The 13,907-nt window shown below is 38.0% G+C and overlaps 1 protein-coding gene and 1 long non-coding RNA gene across 15 annotated transcripts in view; one reads left to right on the forward strand and one right to left on the reverse strand.

Moving 5' to 3' along the window:
• LOC128852021 (uncharacterized) overlaps window positions 1-13,907 on the forward strand; it is a 30,554-nt gene that overhangs the window by 952 nt on the left and 15,695 nt on the right. For 2 of the 6 annotated variants that reach the window (XR_008449638.1, XR_008449635.1), the window contains exons 2-4: window positions 1,279-1,375; window positions 5,192-5,288; window positions 5,527-9,148. This is a non-coding gene — a long non-coding RNA (uncharacterized LOC128852021). Of the gene's footprint in view, window positions 1-1,278; window positions 1,376-5,191; window positions 5,289-5,526; window positions 9,149-9,610; window positions 9,809-13,907 lie in introns of those variants that run through there. The other 4 variants (XR_008449636.1, XR_008449637.1, XR_008449632.1 and 1 more) reach the window with 4 other exon arrangements.
• Window positions 10,107-13,907, reverse strand: part of ATP2B1 (ATPase plasma membrane Ca2+ transporting 1) — a 64,654-nt gene continuing 60,853 nt past the window's right edge. For 7 of the 9 annotated variants that reach the window (XM_054065228.1, XM_054065202.1, XM_054065178.1 and 4 more), the window contains one exon: window positions 10,107-12,896. In XM_054065228.1, the coding sequence (XP_053921203.1) occupies window positions 12,585-12,896 (312 nt within the window). In that variant the 3' untranslated portion in view covers window positions 10,107-12,584. The remainder of the gene's footprint in view (window positions 12,897-13,907) is intronic. The other 2 variants (XM_054065235.1, XM_054065243.1) reach the window with 2 other exon arrangements.

Here is a 13,907-nt window from a genome sequence, read left to right on the forward strand (position 1 = left end):
TTTAAAGTCTCATAAATGGTTCATAATTTGTAGGTCCACAAAAGAATTCCTTGCTGCAAAGTGAAATGGAATTCTTTAGGAATGTCACCCTTATATAGTTTAGAAGTTCCCTTTCTTGGGGGGAAAAAAAAAATGTCATAGATTATAGAATCATAGAACAGTTTGGGTTGAAAGTGACATCAAAGAGATCCAGTTCCAGCCCCCCTGCCATGGGTGGCGACACGTCCCACTAGATCAGGCTGCCCAAGGCCCCATCCAACCTGGCCTTGAACACCTCCAGAGATGGGGCATCCACTACTTCCCTGGGCAATCTGTTCCATTGTCTCACCACCCTCACAGTAAGGAAATTCCTTCCGAATACCTAATCTAAATCTCCCCCTTTTCAGCTTAAAATGGTTATCCTTCAAACGATTCCTGCACTCCCTGATAAAGAGCCCCTCTCCAGCTTTCCCGTAGGCCCTCTTCAAATACTGGAAGGCTGCTAGAAGGTCTCCCTGGAGCCTTCTCTAGGCTAAACAACCCAAACTCTCTCAACCTGTCCTCATATGAGAGGTGCTCCAGCCTTCTGATCATCTTGATGTCTCTCTTCTGGATTTGCTCTAACAGATCCATGTCCTTCTTGTGCTGGAATAAAAAAAATTAAAAGGAGGGATTGTCAGAGCAAGTATGTCAGGTTTTCATGAAAATCTTCCAGCAATTCCTTATATTGTTGTTATGCAGATGGATGATTTGCTTTTACAGCTTCAGAATGTAAAAGAAGCTTTTAAAAAAAATAATGTCAGGTCATAACACTTTGACTTCATCTTGGACCTTGTTGCTTCTTGTTGCTTCTTGTCCTGTCACTGGACACCACTGAAAAAAAACCTGGCCCCATCTTCTTGACACCTGCCCTTGAGATATTTATAAACACTGATAAGATCCTCGCATCACAGATCCTCCCCAGCACAGAGCTGGACACAACGCTCCAGCTGCATCCTCACTAGAGCAGAGGGGGAGGATAACCTCCCTCGACCTGCAGTCCATGTTCTTTTTAATGCACCCCAGGACACCATTGGCCTTCTTGGCCATGAGTGCACATTGTTAGTTCAAAGTATTATTTATCACAAAGTAAAAATGTAGCATTAAAAAAACGTAGTAATGGTAAGAGTTGAATGTCCCACATTCTACCACATTGCAGAAAGGGCGAGTTAACTAGTTAAATTTACTTGGCCTTTTCACCACTGTTGAAGTCCTCCAGCTGTTTATCAATTGTTTTTCCAACTATCCTCTTTCTCCTAGGGTTTATCAAGTATCAGTGATGCCTCTCAGCAGGAAGACAGCCAAACTACATTTAGACTCTATCCCTCTGGGAAGTGATTTTAGTACGAAGCTTGGAGTGAGTTTAAGTTATTCTATGTTCTCTCTTCCTTTCCTTTTCTTTTGAATGTGAGACATTACCCTCTGTGCTGCTGTAAATGTATATAATGGTATTTCTAGTACTTTATGTTCTCATATTCAGATATGATTCCGGAAGCTCCTTAAAACCCAGCAGACAGAAGTACATGTTATTTTATTTACACATTGAGCTAAATGACATTTCCTCATCATACTGATTCTTCTTCCTTTTGACTTCTTCGCAGCTGCTATTTAATATCTTCATTAATGACAGAGACAGTGAGATTGAGTGCACCTTCAGCAAGTCTGCAGATGACACCAAGCTGAGTGGTATAGGCTCTGGGCAGACCTTATTGCAGCCTTTCAGTGTATAAAATAGGCTTGTAAGAAAGGTGAAGGGGGACTTTTTGTCAAGGCCTGACGTGGCAAGACAAGGGACAATGGTTTTAAAATGAAAGAAGGTAGATTTAGATTATACATAAGGAAGAATTTTTTTATGATGAGGGTGGTGAGACAGTAGTTGCCAGAGAAGCTGTGGATGACCCTGGGAGTCTTCAAGGTGAGGCTGGATGGGGCTTTGAGCAGCCTGATCTAGTGAAAGCAGAGAGGTTGTACTAGGTCATCTTGCACTAGGTAATCTTTAAAGGTCCCTTCTAACTCAAACCATTCTGTGATGCTATATACTTGAGGGACAGCAGGAAAATATATTTTGTAATTATAGAATACTTTATTTGAAGAAAGTCACTCGAGGAAGCTCTCAAAAATATTTTTGCTTTATAGAAGACCTGTTGAAGATGACCCTTACATTTTTTTAGTGGGAAAGCTTGAGTTTGAGTGAATTCATTTTGGGTTCTTAGACCCTGTACAAAAACAGCTCTATTGTTTTATTTCCCTAGCCTTAAGGATCAAATCAATTTAATCTAAGAGGAATTAAAATTTCCTAAGTGACCTGTGAGTGTGTCAAAACTAAGTTTTGCAATGTGTTTAAAGTAACAGGATATGTATGCGATAAATTGAGGGAAAATTCAAGAAATTCCCAAATTCTTGTGTACTCCCAGCCTGGTGGAACGATGTGAGAAGCAGAAAAGACTTTGAGTGTAAGTACTGCTCATCTGTTAAAGAAAACGTCTCTATATAATCCACACCATTTTTAGCACAAATCCGAAACATAGCCCCATACTAGCTTCTAAAAATTCACTCCACCCCAGCCAAAATCAACACAAATACATCTTTCTAATGGCCTCAGGGATTAAATCCTTTAGTGCTTCTCCCTAAGTAACCAAACAGCACAGTAAAAATACTCATGTAGTAATAGACAGCTGGAGCACAAAGTGCGCTGGATTTAAACCTCTCTCAGTGTTACCTTCAATGTCAGATTATAACTCATAGTGTCTATGATGTATATGCACTATTTGAATATGAGAATGTTTGCAGCCAGTGATTGTTTTCTGATAATGAGATTTTTTTGTCTATAGAATTTTCTGGGATAATCCCATTACAGTGGTTTAGAGCAGTGGCATCACTACCTGGCTGGATACACCACACAATTCCAAATCTAAAGAACATCTTTCTCTCTCTCTCTCTCTCTCTCTTTTTTTTTTTAAATGTTTTAATGTTTTAATGAATGATCAATAAAAGTAATGCTTGCCTTGTTGCCAGTAACAAACACTGAACGGGACTCTTGGTTGTGTTAATTGCCTTCAGGGACAGTAACAAAGAAAGCTAAATGAAGTAGTATTCTCAAATAGTATTTTATCAGCTCACACTCCTCATCTAGTGATAAAAGGGGAGAAGGGAGTTCAGCCTCTCTGCTTTACTTCTGTCTGAACCTAGTAGGCTGCACATCAAAAGTAACATAGCATTGATCTGCTAAGTAACTTCACAAAACTAATGAGTTTTCAGCTAAGTCCATTGTTCAAACATGAATTGAGGAGAATACAGCATGGAAATTTCTGCTCACTTCTCCATTCAAACATATGAACCGTTGATCGTGTTGATTGATATCAGTCTAACAACTGATTATTTAGTCGATATTCAAAATTGCACTGTTTGTGAACCTTTTGAAAACAATAAAGTAAGATTTAAAGCTGTAATAATTATATTCAAGTAGTGACATATCTACAGAATGTCTGGGAACCTCTGCTGTCCCAAGTTTTTTAAAAATAGCAGTAGTAACCTTTTGCTGTAGAGATCAGTTCACTTTTTATTGAAAAAGTACATTTGAAATGAAACATGCTGCAATATACTCGCCCTGCAGAAGAAAATACAAGTTATTTCTACACCTTTAAAGTAGAGAGTTGGAAAGCAATATATTAAGATTTAGTGGGATAGGCACTCCCCCACATTTTCTAAACATACTTATTTTAAATCTGGTTTAGTTTCAAAAGCAATGTGTTATAACAAAAAAGTTTTGCAGAGACCCAGCTATTTTTTCAATAGTTAAAATGTCAAATTTCTATTTGAATTATCTCACATTAATGTTTGGTCAGCCAGCCAGCTGGTTTTACTATATAGCTTATACAGGGAATATTGACAGAAGCTTTTTCCTATTATACCCTTTTTAAGACCAGAATGGCAGTTTTGTAATGCCAGGCTTCCGACATAAACATTTAAAGTTTATTATGCAATTATCTGAGAACTAGTAGAGAGGACTCCAAATCTGATATAACAGTAAGTTCTCTGAATGTAACAAAGTATTTCTGCAACTCAAGGCAGAAGAGCGAGCAGTTGTACATAACAGCAGAACTGATATTGCATTTAATTTAACGTCACTGATACTTTGCTCACTTAGATAAAAGCCTGTGACATCACCACTCTATGAACTAAAGTAAGGAGAAAAGTCACCTTCTCAATTACATTTAAATTACAGGCTTCTATAATTGAAAATATTTTTTCAGTGCTCATTATTCTCTATCAGTTCAAACAATAATATAGATTTCATTCACTTTATATGCCTGCAACAGAACTTTATTTTTCAGAAACTGATCTTAAACACTTCATACCAGAAAAAAGCCACAGCTACTTTGAGAATGGGGAGCAGGTTCTTGCCAGAGAGTCTTAAGTAGGGAGCAGGGCAGCGAAACCACACAAATCTGCAAATAAATCAGCTTTTAATTTTCCTTAGAAATAGCTACAATTTTTGTCCTTTAAACACCTGAAAGATTTGAAAGAGCCGAATAACAGAGGGAAAAATCCTCTTCTTCCTTGAGGACCAGCTGCTTTCCACAGGCCTAAGCAGAGCTTTCTGGAGATCATGTTAAAATCTGTGGGCTTTGCTATGAATTACAGCAAAGTTACTTTGAAGTGGCTAAGCATGTCTGGCTTGTAGTACAAAACACAAATATTAGAAGGCATAAGCAAAGTTAAACAGATACCCGTTGAAGACAGTTTAAAAATAGAATCATAGGATTATTCAGGTTGGAAGAGGCCTTGGGAAGTCAGCTAATGAAAACTCCTACTCAAAGCAGCAGATTTTCATGAAATTTCATTCAGATTATTTAATGAAGAAGCATTCCTTTAATGTCTGCAAAGACAAAAAGGCTGTGAATTTTCACCAGAGTTCTTTTCTGCTGAATAGTCTTCCATCTCCACAAAAGAATAACTGAATAAGCTTTTATTTTGAACATCTGAATACTGATTTAACCCAGTATTCATCTTCACAGCTCAGAATATCTTCCCAGACAGCTGTCTGCAGAACTGCTTTGCAATGTGATGGGATAAGCTCCGAGGAGAAAGAGGAAGAATTAGAAGCCACACAACATCCACACAGTTCAGCACTGAACAGCAACAACTAAGCTCTGTGGTCTTTCTCCTGCAGGTTTCTCTCCTAACTTGAGAAAAGCTCAAGTCCATCTTAAGCTGCACCGGCCTCTACTGAGATTCACTGGAAGTTAAAAAAAACAAACAGCCCCAAGGTATGTGAAGCTTCCTAAAAGTAGCTTTTCATTCATGACGACTAACTTAATCCCTGACCGTCACTGAAATTTAGAAACATCACCACTAAGAACGTCAAGATTAGATATTAATTTAAGTTTAGCTCACTAAAGAATGCTTTTAAAACACTGAAGTAACATTAGTTGCACCAAGATTCATATTACTTACATTGACTGTAGGATGAACTTAATTCTTTTTATTCTATTTTAAACTTGTAAGATATGAGAAAGACCTGCTAGAAGAAAGAAGAGAAAAAACACATTCTTCTGTTTACTAAAAGATGCTTCTACAGAGGATTGGGAGCTGCCGGTTTTCTTCAATGTATGTATGCTTTTCCTTTTCTTCTGCACCTAATGGCCCCATCTTTCCAAAAATGATAAAAGCACTGGTGACATTTTACACAACTGGAGTCTTTTTCTTGCAAGAAGTCCTCTGGGATACCCAACAGGACAGCAAAGATAGGATCTCACCTTGCATGAAGTAACTTAAAGCCTGAAGGTTATAGCATTTTAAATTAATACAAGCAAGGTAGAGATTCTTATGCTTAACCGTTTTCAGCGCTGTTAACACTTATTTCAGTGCCATTATCTACAGCAACACATAGAGGAGAGATATTTTAACAAGACGTATGTAAAGAACTACCTTTGAAAAGTAATGTAGTTTCAAGACAGCTTTTTTCCCCCTTTAGAAAAACAATAGTATGAGTTTCATTTTGAAGTTTCAAAGCCCAAAAGAACTATCACTAGAATTGCTTAGCTGCTTATTTAGTACATCAGGATTCCAGAAGGACCATCATGTCTACAGGACATAGCTAAAGTTAATGTCATTTTAAGACATTAATTTTTTACTTTCCCAGTTAGTTGTCATTCAACAAGGTTTACTACAGCAGAAGAGATCCAAGCTCTACTATCACAGTAAGTGTTATAAGCGGGCTGTAATTAATTTCTTTGTTGAATTTCATGTATGTATACAAACAACACCCACAAGGCTAACGGGAATGCCCTATAGAACTATATTCCCTGCTCAAGAATTACAGGATCACAGAACGGCTGAGGTTGGCAGGGACCTCTGTAGATTATCTAGTCCAACCCCCTGCACAACACAGGTCAGCTACAGCAGGTTGCTGAGGGCTGTGTCTAGTTGGATTTTGAGTATCTCCAAGAATGAAGACTACCAAACCTCTCTGGGTAACCTTATCCAGCATTTGACCACCACTAGCACAGTAAATAAAAGTGTTTTCTTGCATTCAGGTAGAATTTCACGTTGTAACTTGCACTTATTGTCTCTTCTACTGTCAGAGGGCACCACTGAGGGGTCTGGCTCCCTTCTTTGATTCTACCTATTTGACATGCACAATTGTGACAAATTAGACTTCTACGCAACTGAAGAGCTTATTGCTTGGCTTTGAGGGGAGGGGGAAGAAGAGAGTCTATTAAGGAGGTGTTTGCTACCTGCAGCCAAGGCCCGCACCTGCCAATGTTAATATTGTTGTGGATTGATCACTCCTCCATGTACAGGTGTCTGCAGATCAGGATCACTATTCTTGTTCAAATAAGTAGATGCTTTATTAGCTACCTTACATTTCTTTTGCGTGTACTTTCCCTCTTAAGTCCTCATAAGCCTTTTATGTATATTTTCAGAGCCCTGCCCTTAATACTTTTTGCTAGAACTAGATCTTCAAAATATACTTGACAGAAGTCTACTGTAAGGCATAATGATTTTGAAGGTTCCTGTCCAAGGCTTAGAAGCGTTATCCTAATTCTCAGCTCCTGTATGTGAGCAAGCATAGTCCAAGTCCCGCTGTGTGTAGAGCCAGAACCTTGTTTATAAACCAAGGTGCTTTCATATAAGCAGGCACAGAGGTATGAACAAACATCAAGGGCTCAGCTAGGCAAGCGTTTTTTATTAACTACCTGGGAGAAACATTTGGTGTTAAGTGTTCATTCTCTACTACTCATTCTTGTTTATTTACTGTTCATTCTTAGTTTAAAACTTAATTTCTCAAGCCTTCACACCAATTAAGAAGTAGAAGGAGCGCATTAAGGGTCCTTCACTGAAACATCAACGGCCACATTGCAGTTTTCCAGTCTGTTTACTGATAGTGGGTGAGATCTTGAAGTAGAAGGCAGAAGATCAGGGTAGAAGGATAAAAAAGGAGACAAATCCACAATAGTACCTCTTAATCCATCTGTCCTTTGCTGTTCCCTACAATAGTCCTTGGCAGACTAGTAGGGGGAAAGACACAAAGCTTTAAGGTCACGTTTGTAATACTGCTAGATTTATTAGAGCAGAACCTAGTTGATTTAATAAAAGGAAAGCTAGGAATTATTCAACTTTTCTTTTGAAATTAAAGTAGAACAGAAAGTACCTTTTCCAGAGTATTTTTTAATTTGAAAAACACTAGTTCAACAGAGTGCTTTTTTGGATGATGGCCCTCAATGAATTAGACTGTTACACTGATCAGAATATTAATAATGAATACATGGCAACTGAGTAAAGACATACCTTCCCCATCTTTAGAAGTAGTGTTGTCAGAAAGTGAATCCTATAGTTTCTTACCAAAATATCAATTCCAACCACTCCCTGTTTCATGTAATCTATGCCCGATCCATGTACTCTTTGACAGGTCCTATAAGAAAGATCTGAATGTTCTTAATTGATACTTTTGCATGTTCTCTCCTAAAATATGTTCCTTTTTTATTGTAGTACCTTAGATCAGAACTTTTAGAAGGCTATTCACACCAAGTTTAGAAGCATTTGAACAGAATGCTCCGATTCCCTACAAGAGATTCAGAGCTTTTAAGCAGGAAAAACTAGTATTCACTTTGTCCCTGAGCAGCTGTTGCTTCATAGTAGGATTGATGCTTGTCACTACACCAGAATCTGAGATGCCAGGTATTCTAGAATGTACACTTCCATCAACAAAAACCTGCAAATGGCCAGAAATCTCCTTGCTAGTCATTTTTCCAAGCTTGATTTCCCACTGTCTTCTGGTAGGTGCAAGCCAAGGAATGCTGTTCAGCCTCACAGTTTTATAGATATCAGTGCACGTAACAGTAGTAAGGAGTTACAGAGGAATTAATAAAATCTTGAAGATCAGATATGGCCAAAGCAAGCTGCTGCCCATCTTCTGCAATGCTAGGCATCCTTATCTATCTTTTAAAGGAATACACACACTAACAAGATCTGAAGCAGCCATACGGTTTTATGTGGATGCAGAATAAAGTCCTCTGCCTGCTCCATAAAGTGCAGGAGAAACCTGCTTGCTTCCTTTCAGCTGCTGATGTTTTGGACATAAACTATCTCAATCTCTTCTCCATTTATATATAATCTATTAATGCTACTGACTTACTATGAAGGCGTAAGATCCATATCCAATTTATTTCCCTACTGAGGAATGCTCCCGGCTTTGTCAGATTTGCAATGTAAGCACCAATTCTGTCTTTATGCTTTGCAACCAGAATGGTGTTGCCTCTGGCTAGTGAGCTATCGTTTTTCATACTTTATTCTTTTAGGAGTTCAAACCCATCCCACAGGTTTTTAAGCAAATCCTCATCCTACACCTCACTTTGAACAAAATGTACAAGTAGTACCTGTAGGTGGTTTTTGGTTTACACACCAAGCCATATCTCCTTGGTGGATGCTGCAGTCTCTTCAAGAAGGTGGCTACGTAGTTCTATATACAGTCCAGGGTAGAAGATAAGCAGGGACAGCTCTAAGGCTCTTGATTCTGGCCCAGAGTTTCTCATTACAGAGCCTGGAATAAGCAGGCCCAGTTCAGTCTGAAGATACGTCGGAGCTGGACCCTCCATGCTGGCCAAGCTCATCCAACAAAGTTAAGGTATTTCACTGAGGGCTTGACATCTGTACGATGAGAAGATATGCACTGCTTGGGGAGAGGTTGGAGGTGGAAAAAAGGAGGAGCTCTTTAGAACCTTGTATTTGCATGAGATAAAGCAGTACAGACATTAAGACATTCCACTTTAATTTATAAAAGGCTGAAAAGGATCTAGATTCTTCTAGGGCTCTGCAGAGACTGACACTGCTGGCAGTAGAAGGTTAACTTAGCAGGCCTTTGGAATGACTTCCCAATACAGTCAATCATACACGAGTTAACCCTCCATGGACACTACTTTATTTGCTTACTTCCAAACACACTGGGAAAACCTTCTGTTATTTCTAAGAAAGCCTCCAAGAGTATTAGTTCTTTTTTTTTTTTTTTTTCCTTTTTTTACACTTATTACAAACCCCTGCATTTACCCATTGGTTTGGCATTAAAGCATGTTTCTATTATTCTCTCCAGACTATTCCATGATGCAGCCAAGATTGTCAAGACCAATACAGAAAAAATGAGTCCTCTACATTACAATTTCCACCCTTCCCTCAAAGGCAAGATCAAGTGGCCTAATATTGGCCTTGTACAAAATTATAGCAGACATCCTACCCAGGAGACTGAATTTTAAGCTACTTAACACAATAGCCAGTCTAGTACAGCTTTTATGTTGAAAGTTACTATTTCTTGACCATCATACCACGTACACCATGACCTCTTGAAAGGGAATAAGCTTAAAGTTGTGGCAAAAGCTATTTTATAGAACTGGCATGCATTTCAGGTTTAAATCAGTACTGTACTGACGTTCAAGAATTTCAGTCCCCATACAGACTGAGATGAACAGCGCTTTTATTTATTTCAGTTACAAGAAGACAAGTAAACCTTACAACCAAAAAGGCAATGAAGGCCTCATGAGCTTAGTGATAACCATTTCATAATCTAGGCAACATGTTACGATTTCTTGAGATCACAAAGAAAGCATACCCCCCTCTTAAACAATTTTTCCTTATTTCTGTAAGGAATTTTCCTGTAAGAACAGCACACTGATGTTAACAGAATCAAGAGGGACCATCGATGTACAAAGCCTACATTCTCCCTCCCACTATCCCCAAAAGATTTAAGTGTAGACTTTATTTCAAAAAAGATAACACACAGTCATGATCACAGGTAGAAGAGTGGGAGAAATGATTCTGTTTTCAAATGAAGTCAAATTATGATGTGTTAATGAAGTTAAATGAGGATACTTTTTCACATGGCAGTGTACTTCATAGGTAAAGAAACTCTCCTCATTTTAAGCCAATATTTATCTGACTTCTGTAGTAGGGAGAAAAGTTTACATAAAAACCAGTTCCCCTACCAGGCATTCTATGTAAGAACTATGACACAAAGGAAGCGCTAGAAACATGAGAGAAATTACTGTACAAAGTGTCAAGTGCAAACTCCGCTTGCCTAGAATTCAGTGTATTTACTTAAGTACAATAGAAAAGACTGAATTTGGGAGTGGTTGACAGTGGGATGCAGTGCTACAGATTGAACATTAGACACTAAAGGACAAGCCCAAGCATGCATGTGTCCCACCACAAGGAAAAGATATGCTCGAGCTTCCTGAACTACTCATTTCTACAGTTTGCTCTAGTGTTATCTTCTCCTACATTACCAACATAATTCCTGCATTCCTTTGAAGGGATCCCTTTAAAAATCTTCCAAAATTCTGGACTATTTGGCAAAATAAATAAATAAATAAATAAAAAATCATTCACTGTACTAAAACACACCAGAGCTGGAAAAAGAAAACAAGTTTATGACTCATCTCTTCCGTTGCTCTTCTAAGCAGTCGTGGACCTAGAAAACATGGGGAAGTACCAGATCAAGTACTGTTCCATTATCCTTTGCTGTTTAAACAATACACTTGAGGCAGACTATTAACTACTTCAATCAATCACGGGCAGGTCAGTTTTAGTGCACAAGATATCAATTAAAAAAAAAAAAAGTATTTTCACCCATGGTATATGTCAGTTCTTAGGTTTCCCCTCACGTAAGTGGTCAGGGATACATTTATTACACAGTACTCACAGTAAGACTTGGAATTTCAGGCAGACCTATTCATTCCCAAGGAGCATCCTTTTGGCTCAATTGAAGACTTTTGAGTATCTTATGTTACGCTCATTCTGGAGGCAGCCACCGTTATTCTATTTACCTAAAGTATTATTTTGAATGGGGCTGTTACCATCTTGAAATTGCAGTTTCAAGATAACCAGTAATAGAAAAGAGCACTTTTCAGTGTTTCCAGTGAAGGAGCTGAGAAAAAAAAAATCTGTAAGAAACCATTGCTGCAATTTTATTTTAACAAAAGGGCAGATTTATTCATGTTTACAAACAAGTTTCAAAAACAAAAAGGAGAACATGTATGCTACCCACTAACAACCTTTCAAAATGCCAACAGCCCTCATGCTGCATGAAGGATTCTATAGATTAGAAAAAAATCACAGTTCCACTCACAGTTCACCAAGACAGCACTAAACTAACATGTTTAGACAAAAACAAAGGACTAAAATTCTGATGTATTTTGATTTAATCCATTTTGCCCATAACAGAAATATTTCAAGCAAGTTCCATCACGTATTGATGTCCTGCATTAAACAATCCTACTAAGTTCTGAACAAAAGTTATTCAGTAAGTTTCTCAAAATTTTTAAAAATTAAACAGTTGTTTCAAAACCATTAAGTAGTAAATGTATTTAAGAAACTAATTAGGACAGAGGCCATAACTTCATTAGAACACCACTGCTCATGTTTTTACAAAGCATTAGTGTTATCTATTTGGCTATTAGTATTAGCAATTTATCTACAATATTTAACAAGGTAAATTGCAGGCAAAATTTAGTACAGTTTCAATAGAAACACCCTTTTCCTGAAAATACAGAAGTATTTGAAGGACTATTTTTTTTTCTCTGCATCATTTATAAGGAAGCTTCCCATCTATGAACAGGAACAAAAAAAGTATCTACAAACCTTGTAAACAGATCTGTATCATTTATAAACATAAATAATCCAAATTATTAACAGCCAACAGCAGAAATTAAAGTATCAATTCAATGATCCAGGGCCTCCTTGCCCTTCCCAGCTTTCCCTTCAGAAGAGGATCATTATAAACTAAAGCTCTGCTAACACACTTCAGGACCATTTTTAAGTACAACAGATGATCCACAGGTCACTTATGCTGGAGTTACTGTTTATCTGTCAGAGTTCATTATTACTCCCACCCCCAGAAAAGCACCCTCCAGTCTGGCAGAAAGCTTTTTTTAAAAAAATAAATCTACATTCGTACAAGTGTGTCTTCTGTTGAAGTCCAAGACAAGAATGTCATCTTGTCCATCATAATGTGTGAAGAGACCCAGTTTCGATTTCTTTACAATGCAGCTAGTGTGTTAACATTCAGCTTACAATCAGAGTGATGTTTCCAAACTATGTAGCGGGCTCCCTGGGGATGAAGAGGTAGCAGACTTGTTCATGTCTGTTGTAAGGTGAATTCCACTGTCAACCGCATTGTTATTTTTATTGGGAGAGGGTGGGGGAGTAGAGTTGCGTTTTGTTGGAGCATCGTCTTCAGCATCAGTATCATCAATAAGGGGAATATGAGGCTCGGAGTCTTCTATTCTAAACTCAGGATGCGTCATAAAATTGTGAATTGAACTTCGTGTCTCAGGTTTCTCTAGCCCCTCATACAAGGAGCTACGAAATGCATTCACCACTCGGATCTGTAAACGAAGAAAAAAGGTCGTTAAAATGCTGCAGATTTATTAGCAATGGCATGGTTATTATGAGTTTGAATCCACAAACAGCTAGACATGAGTGAATCGAATTTGTATGTGATGCAGTGGAACTTGCAATAAACTGTAAAAAATGAAGAGCATTTCAGTAAAGCACTGCCAGTCTACACAGTAGGAATAAAAATTGTAAAAGAACTGCAAAAAGTTGAAGGGCCTAAAAACTCAGACATGGCACTGGAATTATTCTATTATTTAACAAGGGGTAAGAATTTTTCAGAAGTGAGGCCAACAATTACTTATTCATAAATTAAATAAATCTCAATGAGTGCTTCATTCAATACTTGTGGAATGTGGGAGGGGTGAAAGGAGGGGAAAGGCTGAAAATAAGTTAGAGGACCAGAGGGCTACTAATTCTCATGCTGGGAAATAGTATGTCAACTGACTATGAAAAAGCCAAGCAAGTGTAAGCCAATGTCACAATGACCAGACATTTACGAAGAGTCATGCAAAAAAGGAAACCACTAACAGCTGTAAATATTCGAGTATATACCCATTTACCACACTAGGGAAAGCTCCTTACTGAATAGTGCTTTGGAAACTTAAGAACTGAACTAGGAAACCGAATACTACATTGTACAATTGAGTAGCCACAACAGGTTGTAACTTTGAAGAGACTATTCAAGTAGCACAAAGTATGAGAAAAGCGTGTTATCAGCCTTTGCTTGAGTCTTCAATTTCCATTGAATTCATGGACAAAATTCCCACCCAGGCTGAGCATTATTTCAATTGCTTTCATTGCTTAACTAACATTTTTCAAATCAGAAAGCTAAGATTACAAAATTAATAAACATTTCAGAAAGAAATTAGAATAGAGTACAGCTTCATTTCACAAATCACACCATGTCCAGGTTGACTTGTATCCCCATCTTCTCCCATGCTCCCTCCCCATCCCCCGCCCCCCATTTCCCTGACCAAACTACAGGAATTCAAGAGTCATTC

The sequence above is a fragment of the Cuculus canorus genome, chromosome 1, assembly GCF_017976375.1.
Source record: "Cuculus canorus isolate bCucCan1 chromosome 1, bCucCan1.pri, whole genome shotgun sequence".
Lineage (NCBI taxonomy): Eukaryota > Metazoa > Chordata > Aves > Cuculiformes > Cuculidae > Cuculus > Cuculus canorus.